At 41.0% G+C, this 24,742-nt stretch overlaps 1 protein-coding gene across 9 annotated transcripts in view; it reads right to left on the bottom strand.

Annotated features, from left to right (window-relative positions):
- Positions 1-3,916: 3,916 nt before the first annotated feature.
- RIC8B (RIC8 guanine nucleotide exchange factor B) overlaps positions 3,917-24,742 on the bottom strand; it is a 59,199-nt gene continuing 38,373 nt past the window's right edge. For 7 of the 9 annotated variants that reach the window (XM_005300796.5, XM_042843613.2, XM_042843611.2 and 4 more), the window contains 5 exons: positions 24,205-24,300; positions 21,472-21,616; positions 17,416-17,560; positions 14,111-14,230; positions 3,917-4,290 (listed from right to left, as the gene is read on the bottom strand). In XM_005300796.5, the coding sequence (XP_005300853.2) occupies positions 4,179-4,290; positions 14,111-14,230; positions 17,416-17,560; positions 21,472-21,616; positions 24,205-24,300 (618 nt within the window). In that variant the 3' untranslated portion in view covers positions 3,917-4,178. Of the gene's footprint in view, positions 4,291-5,154; positions 5,214-14,110; positions 14,231-17,415; positions 17,561-21,471; positions 21,617-24,204; positions 24,301-24,742 lie in introns of all 9 variants that reach the window. The other 2 variants (XM_042843610.2, XM_065581708.1) reach the window with 1 other exon arrangement.

Genomic DNA, 24,742 nt, shown 5'->3' on the forward strand with positions numbered 1-24,742 from the left:
TGAAATTTAAGGGGGCTTAAACTTAGAGCCCACCAGTTATTCACAACCATCCTTCTCTGACCTAGACTCCGATCTCCTCCTTACCTCAGGTCTTCCTTAGGGAGAGAGAGGAGCAGATCCTCTTCCTGCTGCAGGCTCTGTGGTGCTGTTTCTTACCAGCTTCTGCAGACTGAGGAAGACAGCACTGCATCCCAGCAGGTGCAGGTTTTCTTTCAAATTTAAAAGGCTACATACTACTTTTCCCCAAAAAAGCTTAAATTCCACAGAATCTGAAGCTGTCAGGGGAACCAGATTGATACACAGTGTAGATTGCAGGTAGCCTGCAGGCAGTGTTTTGGATCCATGATGCAGAGGGATGAAATGGTGAGGTAGGACGAAGAGCCATCTCAAAGAAAGGAGAGAGGGCATGTGGGGAGGGAGAAGAGCCTTGGTTTTTTTCGAGGAGGAGGTGCCAGGTCTACAGGAACCTTCACCCCCACTCCCCATAATCTTGCTGTGTAAAGTTAACCGAATAATGGAGTGAGGTTTTGAGACATTGCCCTAGTAGAAAGTTACTCCATACTCTTAACACGACCATATTGCAATCTACTAAGGAGGAGTGAATTCAGATGAATTACTTCAGAGCTGGAACATCAGCCAGATTCAGGTACTGAGTCTTCATTCCTGCCTGTCACTTTAAGCAATGTCCAGTGGGTGTCTGAAGAATATATACTCTTATTTTGCAAAATAAACCTTTAAACAGGAAAACAAATGGTTGTGTTATTCAGACTGGCAGAAGCCCAGTGTTGTGCTTTCTATATTGAGGTCCCTTGAGCCAATATAATTTATGTTCCTCCCTCTGGCCTTCTGGGAAAGATCATTTTAGAGTTGGTAGAATACACTCAGGGAGCAAAGTGTGATCTTTCTCTTTAGTCAAAATTACCTTGTGTTGATCCCTTCCACTTTGCAGGAGGTCTTGCTACAACATTTGATCGGTGTCCAAAATCCTAGTCACTGTATGTTTTATGGGAATCTACTCTTGAGACAACGGCTCCTGCCTCTGTAGGAAAGAGCATGCAGAGCGGATACCAAGAGACCTTCAAATCCTCATTAATGAAGCTCATGAGCTGTTGCTCCTGAGGGAGAGAATTTGTGAATTCTCTAGTTGTCATCTTCTACACCATTAATCTTATTGTCTACGGAGGGCTGATGACAATTTGTGTCGAGCAAGCACTGCCCACAGGTAGACTCTTCCACAGTCAGACTCCCATTATTGGAGAAAAAACACAAATCTGGAAGAAGGCAACTACCAAAACCAAGCTCATTTGGGAAACTTGCACAAGATGGAGGAGTAGGGTCCTGTAGTGGCAGAAATGGGGCCATTCTTACTTTTGTATGTGGCACCTAGATATTATTGGTGCATTAGAAATGTGGTTGCTTTGGCCAGTTGCCTTCTTCCTCCAACTCAGGGCAGGAGCTGTGGCTGGCTTCACTTCTGCAAGGTGGCTTGAACTCCACTTGTTTCAATGCAGTATGAAGTTGTAGCCAGATTGATCAGGCAATCTAGAATCGCATGGATTAGCATAACACATTTGTAGTGGTCTCAGCTTCAAAAATTCTATAATATTAATTTTGATATCCCTGGTGCTCTTTAAAGTAAAAGGGCAGGCTCCTGGCTAACCTCTCCCTGAAGTGAGTGAAACTCACACCTTCTAAGACCGCATCAGTGGGCTTTTCGTTTCAGTCCTTTAGGAAGTATAAGGGATGCTAGGGAAACACCTCTGGGGGTACGTCTACACTTACCGCCGGGTCCGGCGGCAGGCAATCGGTGTTCTGGGATCGATTTATCGCGTCTGGTTTAGACGCGATAAATCGATCCCGGAAGTGCTCTCCGTCGACACCGGTACTCCAGCTCGGTGAGAGGAGTACGCGGCCTCGACAGGGGAGCCTCCCTGCCGCGTCTGGACCCGCGGTAAGTTCGGACTAAGGTACTTCGAATTCAGCTACGTTATTAACGTAGCTGAATTTGCGTACCTTAGTCCAAAGTGGGGGGTTAGTGGGGACCAGGCCTTAGTAACACATCTCTATGAAATCAAGTTCCATTTCCCCTGCTACACAAAATCACTCAGGTTAGGGAGCCATGTGGACAGAAGTGTGCACACTTAGTCTTATGGACGTTACAGTCTGTCCAGAAGCAATGTACACGACCAATGTTAAACTGAGGGAAACAAAAGGCTAGAGGGGTGCTGGCTTCCTTGAGAAAAACCATGCTTGGAGTAGTTGTTGCTGGAGGAGTTCTGCCAGCCTCCCCCTGAAAGAGTGAGAGAGACGAACACTTGAACAAAACACAGAAACAGACTTGACTAGGGCAGGTAGCAGGGATTGTAATTCACATATTGATACCAAAAGACACAGGTAGAAAGACCAGGTAGGCAAAAAGGCAACAGCCGTAATGCAGCTCTCCTAAAACTTTACAATTCTGGACCCTTAAAAAATGAAAATTTAAAGATTAAAGAAGCATTAGTTAAGTATAACAAGCCTTATCCCACAACTCCACCAATTTCAATTAAAAAACCCTCCCCCGCCAAAAAAAACAACCCCTTCTCCTTTCTTGACTTGACTTCCCCTCAATTTACACATCTGTTAATTTTCAACAAGTAGCATCTGATTAAATATGCACTGAAGTCCATCCCTGGCAACAACTTAGAACATGCTTAAGCACTGTTCTGAATAGGGATATTTTCCTGAATCAAGGCCAGGGGCAGCAGCTTTGTGTAATTTTTGATGGTGCCCAGAACAGGTCGAAGTCCTGCCCCCGCCTAAGGCTCTGTGAGAGAGTTTGGGTGAGGGAGGGAGTTTGGCTGTGGGCTCTGGGTTGGGGTAGGGGTGCGGGAAGAGGCTCTGGGAGGGAGTTAGGGTGCAGGCTCCGAGCTGGGAGAGGGAGTGCGGGGTGCAGGCTCTGGGAGTTGGGGAATAGGCTAGGGCAGGGGGCCGGCTCTGAGAGGGCATTTGGGTGTGGGCTCTGGGTTGGGATGCAGGAGGGAGTGCACGGGGCAGGCTCTCAGAGGGTATTTGGCTGCGGGCTCTGGGCGGGTGCAGGGGGTTGGGGTGCAGGAGAGGATGAGGGGTGCAGCGCTTACCTCAGGCGGCTCCCAAAAGTGATCCCCCCCCCCTCTGGCAGCAGCTCCTAGGCTGGGGGCCAGACCAGTCTCCATGCGCAACTGCCCACAGGCTCCGCCCCCACAGCTCCCATTGGCTGCAGTTGGCAGAGTTGGCACTCGGGGCAGGCGGGCAGGAAGTGCCTTAGTCCTGTTGTGCTGCTGGTGGTGGTGGTGGGGGCCCCGGGCCCTTTTAAATTGCCCCGGGGGCGGCAGGCAGGGGACGATCCGGGGGAGGCACGCGGGGGCAGCAGTCGGGGCCAGGGGAGAGACCCGTCCCCGGACTTTGGTGGAACCAGGCTCCTGTGCTCTCATACAACTCGATGCTCCTGATCAAGGCCATTAGCAGTATAGGCTTGCTGGGGTTTACTTCTGTGGCCCTGATTCAGGGAACAACCAAATACAGCTTATTTAAAAAAAGAAAATAAAAATAGATTTAGCAGTAATCAGTAGCTGACTGACACAGAGGTTAAATTTTGAAACAGACTGGTTAACCATGGTAATGAATGGTGAGATAAAATTTGATGGTTAACATGTTTTTTTTCTAAAGCGGTGGTAGAATCATTGAGCAATTGTGTAAGCAAACTTATGGCTTGACTAGGTCAGTCATGTCACATTGAACATCCTTTATTCCTAGGGCAATTAAGTCATTCTGCTTCTTTAGCTGAAATTGTATTTTAGGAAGGGGTTGGGGTAAGACACCATAAACAAAAACAAAAAAGGGAAAAAACCTATTGAAATGGGAGAGAAGAATCTAGCAAGTTTTAATAAATATTTACTTTTTTTGCATTGCAATCTTTTATTTTCATCTCACTGAAATACAATTTGCTTTACAATTAATAAACTGATCATTTGTTCCTATATAAATGGATTAATAAAAATGCAGAGATTACACCACAAGATCCATCATTCAAATATCCCAATAATAAGACTTAAAGTGATGCTGGCTAATGAGAGGGTAGAATGTGTAGATAAAAGATGTCGCGGCTCTGAAGGAAGATGCTGATTAAAGGAGATATTGACAGTGAAGCAGGTGATGCTTTAGTCTGAATCTGAACTGTCTTGCTCATTGGTTTGGTACTGGCAGATTGTCTCTTCCAAAGGAGTCATCGTGCCATCCGGTCGAACTCCCATTGGTTTTATAACCTCATCCCTGTAAGATTTTTTTAAAAGTCTTAGTTAGCATATGCACACATGCATCAATCCACTGTTTTATTATATATAGAAATATACACACAAACTATGTTTTTAATAGTCTTTACAATAATTTTTTAACGAAGTTCTCCATTTTGAACAAGAAAGGGGAACAAAACAAATCCAAAATGGGGGTGGGGAGGACACATAAAGACTTCATTCATGTAGACCAACCTATTAAGCCAATTAAAAGATACAGGAAAAGTCAATGCCCAACAGACTCAGGACAAGGAGCAGGTTCACTGTTTTAAATACATACACTAGCTTTTCTTCTGTGATTTCTTTAAGAAGAAATGGTTGCCAAAGTTTCACCTGCCATTCTGGGCAACACACACAATTAAAATAGATGATTTGATACATATTCATCTCATTCAGTGAAATAAATCATTTAGGAGAACATTCTGCCTACACAACCTCTAGTGGTGCTTAAGTACTTGTTGATTTATTTTGAAACAGTCAGCTTTTTTTTTTTTTTTTTTTTACTATTTTTTTACTATTGCTTTTGTTTGTAGCAGTTTAATTACAGGATTGACAGCCATTTTAATCTCTTCAAAGCTCCAAAGGCCTCTCCACAGCTAATCCAATTATATCTACTCCACAAGCCACAGCCTCATCTAAAGATGATTAATTATTGATTAAAGCCAATCAAAAAGTATTAGCAAAGATTTATTTAATCCTGACATTTTATCACCTCATTTATTATATTTGGATTATGGCAAAGGCTGTAAGGTCAAAGATAACATTTTGATTTTCTATTATAAAGCCCTTATTTTTAATTTTCATGATTTCATTTAAATGGTGTGGATGCCGGACCCTAATTTACCTCAGATTTGAAAGGGAATCCCTTGAAACTTGTTTGTTGTCCCCAAAGACAGCCATAACCTAAAGAGCAGAATTTAGTTACTCTCAGTGGGGAAATGCTTTATTTCCTCCAACATTCTGCCTGTTCCTCACTCTCTCTTTAGGACAAAAGAGAAGGGCTTTGTACAGAGAGTCAACAATCCCAATAAAGGCTGCTACAGAAGCAGCTAGAAAAGCAACATGCTAGTTGCAGGGTATGAACAATAAGCCAGATATTATAAAGATGAGCAAAGTTTAAACAAGATACCAGAAACCCTAGTTTTGAAGAATCTTGTCTCTCTCAATAGAGAAAGGGGAACTATTTGCATAAGTGAGGCACGCAAACCACAGTGATTATTTGCACCAGACACAAACTCAACAGATAGTGCTTTCTCCTCTGGCATTTTAGAAAAATGTATTTGCGGCACTATGTAGCTTGAGACACCTTGAACTCAAGGAAACCAGTGTGGTTTTGCCAAGCTGGGGCTGGGCAGACTTCTAGGTATTTGTGCAAGAGGTTTGCAACCTTTGCATGCAGACAAGTAACAGTATGGCTTCCTTGCACACCTCAGTCTCCAGGGAGACCTGGCAGGGGGAGGGAATGTGCAATTTTGTACATCCACTGGCTATTCTCCTCATGGAAAGTAGATGGAGGGGAGAGAACTAGTCATGGGTTCTAGGACTGATTCTTCCTTCTCTTCTCACTTTGGCAGTATGGATTCTAGTACTCTCCTGACCATCTGAGAATTTCCTGAGAAAATTCTTCCAGCTTCTTAAGCTCTAACATGTATTCTGGGAGAGGGTAAGAGTATCAAAAATATTTTCAAAATCTGATTTTGTAGGCCCAAACAATGGTGAGGAACCACATATCTAGTACTGAAAGCACAGGGCTTGTGTTTTTCCTCCTGCCATTAGGCCCGCCAACAAGACAAGTAAAGTCTGGCTGGTGAAGTGCTTTGGAATCTTTTCAAAAGGCATTCGGCTGACTGGAAAGATGCAGCACAGGAGTCAGAAGCCTCTAGTAGGTAACAAGATCCTTTGAATCCCACAATTCAGCCTTATTACAGTTCAAGCCCCAGGTGAATTTAAGTCTCAGTAACGGACACATTTGCTTTTCTGTCATGCATACTAAAAGCTTCCCTCACCCAATGCTTGAAGTCCACAGTTCTTTGTTGAGTAAGTTTTTAAATTCCAACAAGTATAAAGAATCAGGAAATTCCTAGGCTTTCTTCCAAAACACTTTTACATCACAACATTTGAAACAGATGTCAAAAGCCACAGAATCATGTTGCTTACTAGCCATTTGGTCATAAGTCACCATGTATCTGAGCACATTAAAAATATTAAAGGGCCACACTGCCAAAAGGACCAAATCAATAAAAATGGTGGTAAAAGGTGAAAACAAAGCAGTCATGAGAGACCTGAATACACCAGGCTAATAGTTACAGTAGGACTTCAATGCTCAAGAAGTCCCATAGACAAAGGGTAAAAATCCATGCTACCCTGAAGGGAATGGGAGTTTTGCCATGAACTTCAATGGATCCAGGATTTCACCCCTTGTTGCTGAAATAAGGTCTTGCTACTCCTGGTCTTACCCATATAAAACCACAGGATGAAAAACAAGGGCAACCTGGCCAACCACAGAAGTTTTAAAGGGACCTAGGGGGAGTGATGGCTGCTCAAGTAGCTCATCTCTACTGTGGATTAAGGACTTTACATAGCCAAATAAGAATTTGAACTAGATATGCTTTAGCAATAGCAGCACTCCAGACAATTCATAATGGTGGCAGGAGAGGAAACTGGAGATCTCTCAGAGTTCTTGACAGCTAAGGTTGTATGAGCATGCGTCACCACCAATTTTCTCCTGGTTCAAGATCTCTTGGACAGACAGCATCAGATCCTGACAGGCTTCAAGAACTCTTGGATTACTCTGGAGTTATCAATTTCTAACACAGATTGTAGGAAGGAAGGCTACCCTTCCTATCTACGAAGCCTAGGGAGCTTGTATCTTGGCAAATAGTCTAGCTTTTCCTCAAGAAGTAAGAACAGGGTCTGGAGAGTCCTCCAAATTTTCAGACTCCTTAAGGTAAGGTGGATCTGGGACATCTTTATTTGATCTGACTTGTCAAAATCCATTTGGGTTGGTATAAAATAGAATTAAATTCTAATATTGTAGAATGAATCTAAAGGAAATGGATTCATGCATCAGTTACACATGAGGCTGTAACAGCTTTGATGCAGCTCCTCAGTGCCAGTGCTGAAAGGTAAGGGAAACTTAGAAAACAGGAATCTACCTTGATGCATGCAGTATATTGAAAACCCAGTATTTTTATTACAATTTTCTCATAAGACTGTCAGTACCCATCTTCTACAATGCTTGCAGTGCAGGACATTTGCTTCCCAAGCTAGTTTTCTGACTAGCAATTTGGGGGTAAGTAATCTACAAAACCTTACAGAAATCTACATTTTTTCTAGCCCACTGAGGCAACTGTTTTTTCTTAATGATACTCACAAATATCTGGGTGTAAGTATAGTTTCACAAGAAAGTTTTATGCCATTTCAATTAAAGTATCAAAAATAAGATTTGTATTTTCTGTGTGATTTACCTTGTAGATCTATTTCATTTCTACATACTGCATAGAAATATACATTCATAGTACCTGAGATGAACTTGCTCTCACTAAAAGGAATCATTTTCAAAACTTATACTGTAAAATCTGTCAAGACACCATGCAAACAATATGTGCATCCACATTAGTTTTTTTTTTAACTTTAAATACACAAAATATTTCACTGAGAGCATAACTCAAACTAAGAGACTGATGCACCCCCTTAAACACCCCCCCCATTATATATATGATTAAGATGATCAAACTCATGTATTTTTCATATCACGGTATATTCTTCAAGCCACAATATATATTGGCTGTATACTATACTGCACTTGTGGGTGTCATTCCAAGAATGTTCATCCCATAGGGCTTAATTGTAAACCCTGCTGAGTACCCTTTGTTCTCCTGCACAGGCTTCCTGTATTACCAGACACTATGGAGGAGGGGAAGAAACCACTATCAGGTTGCTACTCCCCTTCTCATGGAGGTGGGTGGAGCTTTGGGTCCATGCTCTCCCCACAACATTACATGGGCCAGTCAGTGCAGCTGAGCTGGCATGGAGGAAGTAAGCTGTGCCAACAAGAGAGCTGGCACAACTTATTACTTCTTGCAAACTGGTCCCATCTTCCCCTTGGAGCAACAGTCTCCAAGTCAATCTGGTTCTGTCCCAGAATCAGGGCCAGCACAACTATGTGCTTCCTCTCAGCTGGGCTGGATTGCAAAGTTCCAAATCACTCCACAGTAACTTATGTACTTCGAACAGGTAAAATGAGAAGGGAAAAGAAAAAAAGGACTAAAAGTAAAGAGAATAATTAGCAAACAAAATATGTGACGTTTGGGATGCCAGAAAGCTAACTTTATGAGTCTGGAATGAGTGCATTACTCAAAACAACAAAACTCGTTGGGTAGGTTTGCAAGAGGAGTAACTCCACCAACTGAAATAAAACCGACTTTGACATTTGCATACAACAGTCCTCATGCAGATCCTCAACTCGTGTAAACTGTCCTAGGTCCATTAACAACGAGTCACCAATTTAGCACTAGTTGCTTAGAGACCTCAATGGAGCTTTGACAATTTATGCCAGTTGAGGACCTGCACCCTTTTGTTTGAAGTAAGGTAAAAGTCATCTTGGGGTTCTCCTGACAAATGCACACACTTCAAAGAAAATAATTTCACATCTATGAAGTTTGATCATTCCACATTACAGGAAAGAGATATTACTTCCCGCACACAATGGGTGGCAGTGTGAATTTTGCTGTATCCATTGAATATATATTATAAATGCAAATATGTGAATGTACTATTAATAAAATTTGTTTAAATGTGTGTAAACATCCTTGTAACATCCCCTAACGAGATCAAAGACTCTTCGCTGCACTACACATGTTCCTAACACAAACAAAGCATTCTATTCAAGTATACAAGTAGAAAACACACCCTAATTAAGCAGTTGGTAAAATACATTCTTTTCTCCCACTTGCAGATCTCCCAAGTGTCCCTTCAAATTTACCTATACAAGTTCCAGCTTCCTGCTTGCCACTTAGCTTGATAACGATTCAAAAAATCATTCCCTTGTTTTCAAGGGTACTTCTTTCTTGTCTGCTCTGTGTATGACAGGGCAGTATTGACACATGGAATTAATGACAGTGTCTGTAATGAAACAACCGTCATGCAAACACCAGTCTGTTCCTTTGATAACATGGCATGTTTGGGACCTATTCACCTCCCTATAATTGAGTACTACATAATAGTTCCGATCCTTTCATGTAACATTATTTTGTTCTATGATTAGAAAAGGAGAGGGGAAAAAAAAAATCTATACACCATTGCCTTCTTCATTCACCCCCTGATTAATGCTATGTTTTTAATGAGTGTGGCTGCTATTTAGGCAGGTTCTGTTACATACTTGTTTTGTTGACTTCTGTTCAATGTACAACAAAACCCAAGCTGTGATAATTGGGGACCATTTCATCACCAAAAGAATTCCTGCTATTAATACAAGGTTGGCTTGGAAAAAGCACCCTGACATTTTAAATTAGTCAATTAATATATAATTCTCCCATCATTTATAATGGAGAAAGTGTTAGTATATTTATCAGACATTTTAATTAACATGGAATATTTCCAATACTGTAGGATATAAACAGATGGAAAATTGCACAACAGTGATTTAATTTGGCTAAATTTAGTCTTTTGCAACACCGAAAGGTTATGTTAAATCTTTTTCACAGATTGTAGGTGGTTTTGGAAGCTCAATCATATGACTTTCTGTGGAGAGTAAACTGATTCGCAACCAACAATTCTCATTGCTATAACAAGATGATCTGTACTACTTATTTACAAATAGGTTTTATTTGAAACAAATTCGGGGCTAACTCCAGCCACCCAACACTCTATCCAACACCTTGCCCAAGTAGTGTTGAAAATTCCCCAGCGCTGTAGAGATTTCAAGGCCTTGCATTGAAAAACATTAGAAATACATATATTACAACAACAACAAAGCATCCTTGTCAGGCCAAATTTGTACCAAAGTTTAGTTTTTGTGAATGGAACAGAGTTTTTATAAAACCGAGACCAACACACTTTTTATTTAAAAACCAAAAGACGATTCATGTTTAGGATAGGTTGTTATGGTTATATTGGATTTTTTTTAATACTTCATTCCTATATAATTTATGGGTGCTATCCTTGTATGTATCCCGACTTCTGACGAATAAGGAGTTCACATTCTGTATGCCACTTTCCCTTTTCATGGATTACAAAATTCCAGATAACACTTCATTTGTAAAAACTGCAATTTAACCATAAAAAACTCAAAAATACTTTTAAACACTCTCAGTCTGTACAAAGCAGTTTTCAGTTAGGTGCAAAAAAAAGTCAAACATCACAAATGTGTATATTCACTCTTCCCCTTCACACTACCTATATTTAGATGAAGTAAAACTGGATTAATTATTTTTTTCCCCAAAATTAGCAATAATAATTCATTCTCTCACAAAATCAACTTCGGCATGAAAAGATTCATTCAAGCACAACTGCCATACTGAAAAATTATAAGTAACTGAAAATAGCAGATATTGCATTGCAACCTTACCTATAGTCTAATATCCATTGCATTTCTCTCCTCTACTAGACAGTTAATAACTTTAAAGATGCCAATAAATCCTTATCACCTCCTTCCAGCTCCATCATGTTTGTCATTGTTTAGTGTTACTAAATGCCACAAAATGGTTTCAAATGTTTCCTTGTTGCATGCAATTATCTCCTACAACAGGCACGATTCAATATTAATATGATACAAAATACTAAAGTAGTCAAAAAATGGCCAGCTTCACAGCTCGCTACATTTGTATCCAAACACATGACTGCTTGTAAAAGTTTATGCCCTTTTAAAAAATGGGGCCATGTTTTTATTTCCTAGGAGTGCAGTCAGTCAGCAGATAACACATTTTAAAAACAATAAATAAATAAAATCAGATCTAGAATGGTCTGTAATCAGATGGGATGATTTTGCCATTTTCAGTCAGTCAGTGACTTATCAATCCTTTATATTTTTCTTTACTATGAGAATGCTAGTTCTTAAAGAGTTATATGCCCCTCCCCACATTTTCCTGTTCAATTTCTTTCCCTTTTAAAAAACCTCTCTCCCTAAATGATTTAAAGCATGCTGGTGCTGGAAGGAGGTAATAATCATTTATTGGCATCTTTAAAGTGATTAACACTAGCAGAGAAGGGAAATGCAATTGACATTAGACTATAGTTAAGATTGCAATGGCATTTCTGCTACTTTTGATTACTTATAACTTTTCAGTATGGCAATATTTCCACTGCCAGCTTCCTGATGTGTTACTTCCTATAGTGACAATAGAATTTGCAAATCTATCTAGGAGGAAGTACACCTGCCATTAGTGATCTGCTTCAAGGCCATGAGCTTCAGAACCAAGAAGCTAAGAGATTGCGGTCCTAGAAGTGCAATTCCAGTATAGAAGAAAATTAGACTTTATAAAACTTCTGGTTAATTTTCAAGAATTGTAGCAAAGCAGCTTTCAGTTTAATTTGCAAGCTACAAACAACCACAAAACGTTACAGTGGGTCCCTGGTATAAGTTGGAGTTATGTTCTTGAAAAGGGCCACGGATACCAAAATGACGTATACCGGGGACCCACTGGTATAGCAGTGGCATAGGCAGGTGGGGACACTGGAGTGGGCAATGACAGAGAACAGAGGGGTAAAAGCGATCTGGCGGCCTTTTCCCCCCTCCAGTTGGCCTTGTGGTGGGGGCGCAATAGACACTCTGGCCTGGGGCTCCCAGAAAAATGTGCGCTCCTGCTCACCACAGGCGCTCGGGGCTTGCCCTGTTCTGCCCATCTGGGGCTCCGCAGCTGGAGCACCAGGCGAGCCCCCGACCCCTGCTCCGTGGCTGGAGTGCTGGGATGGGAGCAAGTGGTGGGGAAAACGCTGGGATTGGAGCAGAGCCGGGACTGGGGTGGGCCTGGATATTAAGTGGGACTACCCATATCTGTTGCATATCCGTCGCTCATCAATAGGGGAATGTGTTCTGATTCACGTCGGTGAGCATATCCGTCATTTGCAAATTACACTACAGTACTGCAAACAATGGATACGCGGATCAGGACCGATGTGAATCGGAACACATTCCTCTATTGATGAGCGACGAATATATGAAACAACGGATAAGGGGAAGACATACCAGGGACCCCCTGTAGTCAACTGGTAGCATTAACTTTTTTCATAAAGTCCCTGTATTGAAAGGCTCAGACTGCAGGCACATGTGTGCAGTTCCAAAAAAAAAAAAAAAAAAAAAAAAAAAAAAAAAAAAAGGAGAAAATCCAACTACTTTTAAAATTAGTTCCTCTCTTCTTGAATGCAAGACTGGCAGCTTCCTGTTTCCATTTAGTATCTCTACAAACTGACCAACTGCAGTAAGTTACATTTGGTTAAAAACAAACAAACAAAAACACTCCAGTCTCCTGTAAACAAGCCTCATTTCCTTTAGTTCTCTCTTACTGGTGGCATCTTTTTACATCAATTTTTTTTTCAATAAATAAAAAAAAAGGGAACAGCCTCAAGTGTTTTTTTTTTTTTAATTTGTATTACAGTAGTGCCTAGGGGGTCAAATCATGACTCAGGGCTTCGTTGCAACGAGCATCGTACAAACATGTAACACCAAGACAGCTCCTGCCCTGAAGAGGTTACAATCTAAGGCCTTGTCTACATTACCGGGGTAAGTCGAGCTAAGTTACACTACTCCAGCTATGTGAATAACGTAGCTGGAGTCAATGTAGCTTAGGGTGACTTACTGCGATGTCTTCACTGTGCTGCATCGACAGCAGACGCTTCACTAGATCGGCTAAATCGACACCTGCTGCATCAATTTTATCCAGCAACTTAGAAATAACAAATGTCATTGCCAGTCTGCCAAGCCATCTAGTGCCTTAGGGTGTCCTCCACTGCTGCGTCTCATCTTGATCCTTAGTCACTGGTGTATTTTACTCCCCAAACACTGTATACGCCCCACCTTTTCTCCCCCCCAGTCATTCCACACTGACAGTCTTTTATGTTCTGTCCATACACTCCCCAACCCTCCCACTACTGCTTTCTCCACACAACCTTTGATTTCTTCTGTTCGTCACACCAGCTTCCTCCTAATCTGTTCTGAACACAATCCCTGCCATTCTGTCCCCGACTCTTGCTCTTCCCCCCAGGGTCAGGAAGTGCAAACAGCACACCCACATTATATCAAGAAAGAGAAACTGTCTACAATCATCACTGCTACTTAAAAGTAACAGCAATGAGACAGTGAGACTGGAAAACAGTAAACCTGTCAAAAAGCAGGTAGGTTTTAGAGACTCTTGGTTTTTCAGGGTGTTTTATTATGTTGGTCAGTGTTTTAAACCAGATTTCTGAAGCAACTTAAAGTGCACCTGTCTCTCCAGCCTGGCTCCTTTGCTTTATTGTAGGGAACCATCAGTTTCCAAAGGTCCTCTCCACATTAGAGTTTAAACAGAGTTAGATGGAACCGTGTTAAATACAAGTTCTTGCTATTTGTCAAAATGTAAGCATCATTTTCCTGTCCAGTGAAAGTGGCCAAAACAGGGGGGGGGGGGGGGGGAAAAACCAAACAAAAATCCAAACACTCAAGCATGTGGATAAACTAAAAAGCAAGCAAATTGTCCCATTGAAATTAATACGCACCTCTGACATAGTGAAGAATTGGGGCCTAAACCTCTCTCTTAAGAAGAGCTATGATTAAAAACATCCACTTTTTTTGTTTGATTGTAGTATTTTGGATAGTGTTACATTACCTGGAAAGTTTATCAAACATGTTGACAAGTTTCATGGCTTCATATTCTTTTTGTTCTTCTGTCATTTCATCCATAGGGTTGGGCATTGGCTCCTCTACATGACCAGTGATAAGATTAATGCTGTGAGGGGGGGAAAAAAGATGCTGTAGCATTTACATCTATAAATACATACAAACAAAAATTCTCTTTTTGGATTTTGACAAATAACGGTTTTAAGTTAATGGTCCCTGGTAGCATTATAAAATTGTTTAACTCCTTCAGACAGAATTGCAAGTAGAATTCTGCAGTTCTTTTCATGGATGGCTTTCCTCCATATTGTTTTATATTCATTTTGTTGGCTTTTTAATTTATTATTATATTAGCTCCATGTTAAGTGCTTCAATACCACTAGTACACCTCTACCTAGATATAACGCTGTCCTCAGGAGCCAAAAAATCTTACCGTGTTATAGGTGAAACCGCGTTATATCGAACTTGCTTTGATCCACTAGAGTGTGCAGCCCCGTCCCCCCGGAGCGCTGCTTTACATCTGAATTAGTGTTATATCGGGTCGCATTATATCGGGGTAGAGGTATACTCATTATGCCTATGTGTCAAGACTCAAAAGAGGAATTCTATTCGAAGTAGGCATTTTGAGTTAATTTTCTGGAACTATTACTTTTGGCACATATGGTCCAGTTCTGATGGTGCACTTTATCCTCAAATTAAATATGTGGTGGGGGTACTTTAAAATGGCATCACGACTTCCTTCTCACACTCATCTTTACTGAACCAAGCTTTACTATGATCAGAGGCTGAATTTACAGTACTGGCTGCTAGGAACCCCTTTCCCCCCACTCATTTTTTATTTAAAAAACTGAGAGTCAATTTAATATGGAAATCAAAGACACCACAAAGTATAAGAGAGAGAGAGAGAGAGAGAGAGAGAGAGAGAGAGTGTGTGTATGATATATATATACATATATATATACACACACACACACACACACACACAATTTTTTTTTTTAAAAAAGAGTATGACTTCTCAGAGCAGAATCACACTTCCAAAAATGAAACAAAAAATAATATTCAATAAAAGTAGTAGAGGAAGTTACACAAGACCTTTTCACAGAAACAAAATGGCAAATCCCAGACTACATGCCCACAAATATATTTTAAATTCAAGATGCCCATAATTTATTATCTGGAGATGACAGGACTTCTTTTCATGTCAGGTTCTTGAAAAAGAGACCAAGAGGAAGTGCCTATAAAGATTGAAGTCTTCCATCAATTTTCTTCTCTTAGTGGAATATGTTGATTTAGGGGGGGAAAAACGTGTTGCTGTAACCTACTGAACTCAAGGAGATTTTACAATAGGAGGTCCGAAGAGGCCAGAATCTGCACATTTTTAAATGTGTGTTTGAGAGAGGCTGAACATAAAATGAAATAACCCTACATATTGTGACAGACCCAGACCGGTGGGGTACAGGAGTCTGGTAGAGGGCAAATATACTGGTCACTGGATGAGTAGTTTTCTGTTCCCTGAGTGACCAGAGCACGGGCTGCACTAGAATAATCAGGAACCTGCTAGAATCAGTTAAGGCAGGCAGGCTAATTAGAACACCTGGAGCCAATTAAGAAGAAGCTGCTAGAATCAATTAAGGCAGGCTAATCAGGGCACCTAGGTTTTAATAGGAGCTCACTTCAGTTTGTGGTGCGAGTGTGAGGAGCTGGGAGCAAGAGGCGCAAGGAGCTGAGAGTGAGAGGGTGTGCTGCTGGAGGACTGAGGAGCACAAGTGTTATTAGACACCAGGAGGAAGGTCCTGTGGTGAGAATAAGGAAGGTGTTTGGACGAGGCCATGGGGAAGTAGCCCAGGGAGTTGTAGCTGTCATGCAGCTGTTACAGGAGGCACTATAGACAGCTGCAGTCCACAGGGCCCTGGGCTGGAACCCGGAGTAGAGGGCAGGTCCGGGTTCCCCCCAAACCTCCCAATTGACCTGGACTGTGGGTTCTTCCAGAGGGGAAGGTCTCTGGGCTGTTCCCCAACCCACATGGTGAATCTCTGAGACAAGAAAATCCGCCAATAAGCGCAGGATCCACCAAGATAGAGGAGGAACTTTGTCACAATATATTTATAGATCTTTCTTCCATCAAGAAGATCTAGTGTCTTCAAGCAAGGCAGAGCAAAGCCATATAACAAGTAAACCCTACTCAAGCATTACAATGGGCATTTGAAATAACTCTAAGCCTACTGAAATGGTATCCCACCATTAGGGCCCTACTAATTTCACGGTTGTGAAAAACATGTCATGGACCATGAAATAAGCCCTGCCCTGTGAAATCTCATCTCCCCCAAATCAGCCAGGCTCGGGAGGAACAGGACGTCTCTCTCCCCATAACAGCCAGGTAGGGGAAGGACCAGACTCACCACCACAGGCAGCGCAGAAGTGAGAGGGGTGCGCTGCAGCAGCCTCAGAGCTGAGTTCTGGACTACCTCCCCCTGCGGCTTTTGCCAGGGCTCGAGGCTGCTGTCCCCCGCAGTTCCTGCCTGGGCTCATGGCACCCTAATTCCAGGGCTTCTACCCTGCCCGCATATGGCTACTGCTGGGGCTCAGGACGCCCAAGCTCCAGGGGTGTCACTCCCTCCCCTCCCCATGGCTCCTGCAGGGCTGGGGAGCACCCCGGCTCCAACCGCGACTCACTACTTCCACCTCCTGTGGCTCCTGCCCAGGTTCAGGGAAGCCACCCCCGTGGGGCTCAGAGCTGTTGTCCCTGATGGCTCTTGCCAGGGCTCTGGGCCACCCATGCTTAGGGCTTCTGCCACCCCACCTCCCATGGCTCCTGCCGGGGCTGGGGAACCCATTTTTCAAATTGTGGGAGGCCTCTGGGCACAGGCCCCATAGGCCCGGGCGTTAATCCACCACTGGCCCTGACTAGCAGCTAGGAACCCCTTGCTGGGCCGCTCCTAGCAGCACTGGGGAGATGGGACCTACCTCCAGCTAAAACTGGTTAATACAGAAACATCCCAGCGTAGAGCTAGTCAGTTCTCTATCACTTTGTTGCAATTGATGAAGTTATGGAGGCAGCATTCAAGGATGAACAACAGACAATAAAGTTACACTTGAACCCCAGAAACACTAGATCAGAACAACACTGAAAACCTTCATAAAGTCTGTGGAAGACAACAGTCCATGTAAACACACACAACTCCAAAGTTGTATGCTATGATGGACCCCTTTGAAAAAGGGCAGAGAGGAGGAAACTAACTCAAAAACCACAGTGGGCTGGGTGATGGTAACAAGAAGAAAAAAAAAATAGTACTGTACTTTGGCTTTGCCGATTTATATTCTTCAGTGTCTGTATCTTCATCATCGGAGTACCAATGATCTCCCCTTCCTCCTGCTAACAGGCCCCTTGCTGCCAGCAGTCCTGCTGCATTACCATAGCCTGTATACTTCAACAAGTTGTCAACTGCAACGAGACAAAGATCAATTTATTAAGCTAACAGTTAATTTAATTACAGTACAAAGTGCAACATTAGTATCATCTTTAAAATGGGTTTTAAAAGATAACTTCTTTATATGGGGACCAGTGTGCTCTATGAAATAGCTGAAAAAGGCAGAAGTGAGGTATTACATTTTAAATCGGTCCCAAGGTCAGTCGCTTTTGATTGTTTAATAAGCCATAAAGATGGCAAATTTAAGTTTCGTCTGACAAAATTATATAAAACAGGCAAATTTCCAGGAGGCTGAAAAGTGGTGATAAGTGAAAGTGTGTATTCTAACTCTTGACAGGAAGGTGGGGTCCAGTGGTATGAATCAGGATTGGGACCCAGGAACTCCCAACATTCTAATCCTGGCTCTAAACTCTGCTCTTTTTGTGGCTCATGCAGTAACTACCATTTCATCTCAGTTTCCTCATCTGCACAACGAAGAAGCTAATAAACTACTTAACAGGAGGTCTGAAGAGTTAAACCAATGATTGTGACGTGCTTTCACACACACACCCAAAAAACAAACAAACCCAACAACAGTGCTTTATTTGGTTTGATAAATAAGGTAGGCTGGGATTTTCAAAGGCGCTTAAGAGAGTTGGGTTCCCAACTCCCACCGAAAATCATTGGGATTGGGTCACCTAACTTCTTTAGACTCCTCTGGAAATGTTGACTATAAGTGCTAAGTATTATTACTCCAGCCACTATTAGAACACCTTGTTTTATTTTCTATGCAAACCTAAAGAATAAAATAGCTTTTTAACACCTACTGACCAAAGATAAAACTTACTGGCAACATTTTCCTAAATGGTCTAGAAAGTTCACTGAATCCTTTCATATTTGGTCAATTTTCTGTGGTTTTCCAACCCCTACCTCCACAGACAAAGTGATCTTCACTTTTTATATTTGTGCTACTGTTATTTAGGGCAGCTAACTAGAAAATTCTTGGTTGGTACTATTGGCAAAATTTCATGTTTTTGAATTTTGTTTTCATTATTATTGCTTGAAACTTACATATTTCCATGTGATGTGGACATAATTTCTTGAAAATGATTATCTTCCTTGAGAAATGTGGTTTCTTTTTAATCCGAGGTTCACAGCTATGGGCAAAATTCTGCTCGATTGACATACGCTAATCCCAGTGACTTCAGTGGGAATAGTCAAGTGACTAATGACAGCAGGATTTGGCTCCAATGCTTCTGTAACTTACCTATACTATCCATAGTGACAGTGAAAGGATAACATTTATTGGAAAAAAATGTTTGAGACACAGCACCATGCATATATTATTTACAGAGCGCATAGTCCAGCAATGGCAGAATGCATCACGCTTAATGTTCTGGAAACAAGGTCATCCTATCAGTTACAGAAGAAGAGTTTAGCCTCTCCTTCTGTAGTATTAAGGCTGGTCATTGTTAGAAAGGGGAAAAACCCACATAATTTATGCAGCCAGTATATGAGAAAAAAATGACAGTCACTTTTCTCAGTACAGCCATCTGAAAGAAAGATCACATGGCACAAAGCATTTTTCACCAAGCATACACAAGGATTTTTTTTTTTTTTTTTAGAAACAAGTGGTTTTTTAAACCTACAGCAGATTGTTACTTTTCCCCACAAATTCTCTGTGTGACACTAGCAGAATGAGAACTTGATGTGGGAGACAGAAAATCAGTTTCTAAGCTTTATCAACACAGAATCATGACTTGAAATGGAGGGCACTTACAAGAAGCCAGTTTCCAAACCCATTCTCTTGCATACCAGGCCAGTAGGGGCTTGGAGAACTGCAAACACAGTCTACTCATCCCTTATGGGGACTATGCTACATTGCTATGCAGTGACCCCTTTGGTTAATATGCAATAGAACAGATCCTGATGTTCTCCTAATAGAGTCCATTCAGCCTTCCTTATTCAAAAGAAGGTCACCAAAAGGTAGGGTCTTAAGGGAGAATGAGCATTAAAAAGAAAGAAAGAGCAAGAGAGATGCCACAGTATATTCCCAGGAGAAAAAGTAGGACACTTCTACAAGGGCAAAGGCCTAGACTTTGCATGGCTGTGCAAAAAAACTCCTTTTTTCAAACAGCAATTCCAAGAATCACCTTCTCTGAATGCAGAATTACAAAAGTGATTGTCCCTATACCTTACAAAGGTAATCCACAAGCATGCTTATGCCCAAATCTGATATTAAACAAGAAATTAAGCTATAAAAGCAATTGCTGTCATGATCTTAGCAACAGAGAATCCAAGATAGTGGCTATATGTTGAAATAAGTATATCTGAATTTATACTCATCAAGGGTAAAATTTACACCAGTATAGGGGCCCTCTCCTCCCCCACTTAAGCCCTTTGCACAAGGTTTAAACTGCATGGAGCGTCTTGCACATTCCCTCTGCACTGGGGTGAAATCCAATCCAACTTGGTAGTGTTCAGAAGTAATTTACATATTAATATTTTGGGGCCTAGTGGTAAGAAAAAAGAATTAGTTTGCTCAGTCCAGTTCCTGGTACCCTGTTTTGCAGCTGCTCTGAACATGGGACTCCCATTGAAATCAAATAAGATACTTTGCTTGAAGTCAGTGAGAGTTTTGGGCACTGAACAGCTACAGCAAAAAGCTTACAGATAGAATACTACAGTTGGTGCCACTGGCGTTCTTAGCCGAGGGGCCGAAGACAGAAAAAGCATGCAACCTAAATAACTCTTACACCCAGGTTGAAGCAGATTACCAGGGCAGTGTAAAGAAGCTTGTTCTGCCACTATCAATTCCATGATAAACAGAACATTCTAGTCACCTGGCTTGTAATTTTGGGTAAATTTATCAAATTAAGAGATTATAGATTTATAAATGATTTTTATATATGATGAGAAAAGCTCTTAAAGTAATTTTTTACTGTAGGCTGCTGTACTATAGACTAGGCTGTGTAAGTACAGTTATACTTGAACATTATTTACTGGATTGGTACTAGATTTTTCGTTAGATATCAAACTTTGAAAACACTTATTTTGCGGTTTGAAGAGTTCATAAAGCGTATTACTGAAAAGGAAAAGAAACCATTAAATATATGTCAGGAAAGAGTTTGGATAATCAAGGTATTTAGTCTGATCTGATCACAATTTATTTCCAGTAAATTATGTTACATCTTTGAGGCATTGACTGCTGTCTTCCTGTTTGTCTCAGAAGCACCCAGCACATTTTTGGTACTAAATAATCTTATTTGTCATCTAGGGCTCCAGTTTTTAACGGAAGCCACATATCTCTGGAAGGCAATTAAAATTTGATTTTCAGTATTTTTTAAAGATATTTGAAGGACACACTTCCACCAACACAGAATTAACTAGGCCATTAAAAGGTGTTAGTTTCATTTAAAGAGGAGAAATAAAATCTATTTAATATTACACAGAAACATGGTAGGTGTATGTGCTGCCTGGAAGCAGACAGAACAATCGGTCTCTTTGTTTGGGAAAAGCAGGGGGGAAAATATGTAAAGTAGTATAAAATAATTTCAGTAATTTACAACTACTGTTTAGTTAGAATGGCCAGACCCCAAAAATGAAGCTCAATTCTGTCAGGATACACTAAATATGATATTAGTACTATGTAATGCCCCATTGCAGAGTAACTATATACATGTTGTAGCTAGAAAATGGAAACCATTATATAATATTTGATTAACGATGAAAAACAGTAGGCATGATTTTAGCAGTATCACAAACAGTACTAAGGTGCCACAAGGAGTCCTCGTTATTTTTGTTGATACAGACTAACGCAGCTACCTCTCTGAAGTACTTTTAAACTAAAGGACATATCTGGAATTGGGAGGGTTACAGAAATAAGAAGATCTTCCTAAAGTCTTGCTGTAATTAGAATAAAAGGAAAAACAAAATTGATTTATACCTCTCTCCTTACAAAGGACAAAAAGGAATTCTGCTGCAATTTGCTTTACTCCAAGGTCGACATGTGTCATAAGGCGCACAAGTTTGTTTCTCACTGTTGTGCCAACTTCAGGACGATTTGATACATCTCTTAATGGGGGCAATACCTAGTGTCATGAAAAGAAAAAAAGTGAAAACACCATACATTCCTGGAAGAATGTAATATAGTACATGGAAAGGAAAAACATTGCAAATGTTGATTTCTTGGAAAATAATATATGGAACAAGCTTAAATCCCACCCAAGCAAAGCAGCAACAAGTTTATAAGTAGGATATCTGCAATATAAAGCCTATCTTCCAAAGGTGCCTAGAGCCCAGCTAGCTGCATGGGTTTGCTGGGACCTCTGCAGACGACTGAACAAGACTCCTGCCTTAGAATACATTTGTTTCCCCTCTTCTGTCACCTTTATCCCAAATAATGTCAGGGCTCTAGCCTGTCTCCCCAATAGTCTTCTTTCCAAAAAAAAAAAAGCCAGGGAAGGGGAACAATGAGATCAGGGAGGGACCGTAGAACTGGGAGCCGGTAGGTAGGTAGGTAGGTGTGTGTGTGTGTGTGTGTGTTGAAGAGAAGAGAGGGAGATTGATTGGATGAGGTGCTGAAAAAGGAGACTGGGACAGGGGTGAGAACCTGAGGAATGGAGACAGGGACAAGGAAGGCAAGGAAAATGGGACTAGGAGAAGATGTCAGGGAATGGGAAGACAGCACAGACAACAAAAGGTTGGAGGGGATAGGGCTGAGGGGGAAATGGGCAGAAGAGCTTGTGCCCATTAGAACAAGCGAACACTCTTCCAGACCTTGGAATGGAATCCAAGATTCCCGAGTCTCACCATCCCTCTGCTATCAGCGACTATCTGTGAAACTCAATGGCAAAGTGTGCGTCTCATCCCCCTCTAGTGCTGATCCACATGAAGGATGACAACTTACTATTCCTATCAGTTACTCTGTTAGATCAAATAGCAGAGATGTGCACAGTGGATTCAAAGGTTCCAACCCTGCTGATGAGCCACGTGAGTGTCAATAGGATTTCACATGATGGAATTTGGGTTTTTTTTAGGAATCATGGGAATTACACACAAAAAACTGTATTAAAAGAGCATGACTAAGGATGCAAAGTCAAGCACTCAAAAGTTGGGAAATGCCATAATAAAGGTTGCCTATGCACTCTTAATTTGGCCCCTTTGTTCTTATGCATTATGATCATGTAATTAGAAATTACATCCTAATGCATACGCATGAGGTGACCATATTAAGGCAATCTTAATTCTGGCATTTCCTAACTTTTGAGTGCTTGACTTCACCACCTCAGTAGTGTACTTATAATGTAATTTGTGTGTAATAATCGGAACATGTTCCTAGGGAAATGACAGTCAAACAAATGAATATGGGTTCAGGTGGGGAATATGCAGCAAGTGCCAATTTCTTGAAAGTAAAAGACCAGACTTTCATTGAAGGGCCCCTAACAAAAAAATAAAAAAGGGGGGGGGAGGGGAGAAGAAAAGATGCAGAGAAGATATGTGGTAGAATATAAAGACCTAGACTATGATTTCAGGCACAGCCCTGAGTAGGGTGTAATTTGGAAGCTGCATCATCCTAGGAGTAGCCACAGGAGACAGTGATGCAGCTGGGACTCAATTTCTATTCTGCTTCCTCCTTGCTTGGCAGGGGGCATTTTGAAAGTTTTTCCATTGCACTTTAGCAGACAGTTAAAATTGCAGAAGTTACCAAAAGTCTTGAATTTTTAAACATGGGATCAAATTCACCCCCATGCAGAGGGCCAGCATGGGGCTCATGCTCCACTTAAGACCTATTTTAAGGGTTTAAATGGTGCCCAAGCCTTGAGCTAGCCCTCTGCATAGGGATGAATTTCACCGTGGGAATACAATTTACGCACAGCAGTTAAGTCATAAAGCTCCAACACCATGGATTCATTTCTGCTGATGTATTGTAATTTATGACTAAAGCTTAGCTGAAGGGCACCAAAACACTGATGGACTGACTAGCTTCCATACAGTTGTAGTGCTATTTTATTAATTATGGGGCAAATTTTCAGAAGTGACTAATGGATTTAGGCGCACAAGTCTCATAGACTTATAGGAAAAAGTCCTCTAATCTCATACACTACAGCCTCAGACTCCGCCATAATGTTGCTGAATTGAAGGCTTTGTGGCATAAGCCATGGAAGGGGGCCCATGCAATCGAATTAAGCCAAGGACCCAGGCATCTTCTTGTAATTGAAACAATTTGTCCAGTCCCCCTCTGTATATTTTATCATTATAGAGGTACCTTGAGGTTACATCCCAGGTCTTACATTTTGTATTTTTAATTTGAAGGAGAATTTAAAGTTCTTCAGTCTGTCAAATATTTTATTGTTGGATTTTTATTTGCTGATACAATGATTTAAGGTCATTATCCTGCATTTATAAGGTGACATTAATGTTCATTCCCTTTATATTATATTGAAATCAAATTATGACATTGCACTGAAAACACTTAATGTAGATCAATGTTTTTGTCATTGAGCTGACAGAAGGCAACAGATCTTGCAGTTGCTTATGGATATAGACAACTTTAAGAGAAATGTTAAAATACAAGTTGTTTTATATTCAGGCATCAATGTTCTCTGTGCTGCAGAAGCCCGAAAGATTTTGCAGCATGTTTTATTTTCAGACTTCTAAATTTATATCTGAATCTTACCTGAGCTTTGATAAACTTCCTGATGTTCCGATGAGCTCGGCAACATTCTGTTAGTAAACTGAGAACTGGAGTCAGACCCTCTCTGTAGCTGCTTCCCTAAAGTGGAATTATAAAAACAACCCAAACACCAGCTGAATTACAAGAGTCAGACAAGATTATATTTTATATATTATATGCATTCAGTATGGGTGTGGTTTGCTTGAAACTTTACTAAATTAGCCACATTAATTATTTATTGTATACAGTCAAGTGGAAAAGAATAATTCTTATGTTCGCAATGACAAAAAGATTTTTCCTTCTCAGTATAATCAAAAATTCTTAAAAATCATCAATATATAAACTGTTGCTAGTTTCACCATTCGCTGCAGGGACAGCATTTTCATTAAAATCTTTTCCTTCAAGGGTTTATAATAATCTTACATAAAGTTTCTCTCTAAATTAAATCTTTGCACAGAAAATCTCATCATGAAAATACACTACTACACACAATTGAAGAAACAATTATGTAAACGCACTACCAAAATTCTCCCCGAAATCC

This window comes from Chrysemys picta, chromosome 1 (assembly GCF_011386835.1).
Source record: "Chrysemys picta bellii isolate R12L10 chromosome 1, ASM1138683v2, whole genome shotgun sequence".
Taxonomy (NCBI): Eukaryota; Metazoa; Chordata; order Testudines; family Emydidae; genus Chrysemys; species Chrysemys picta.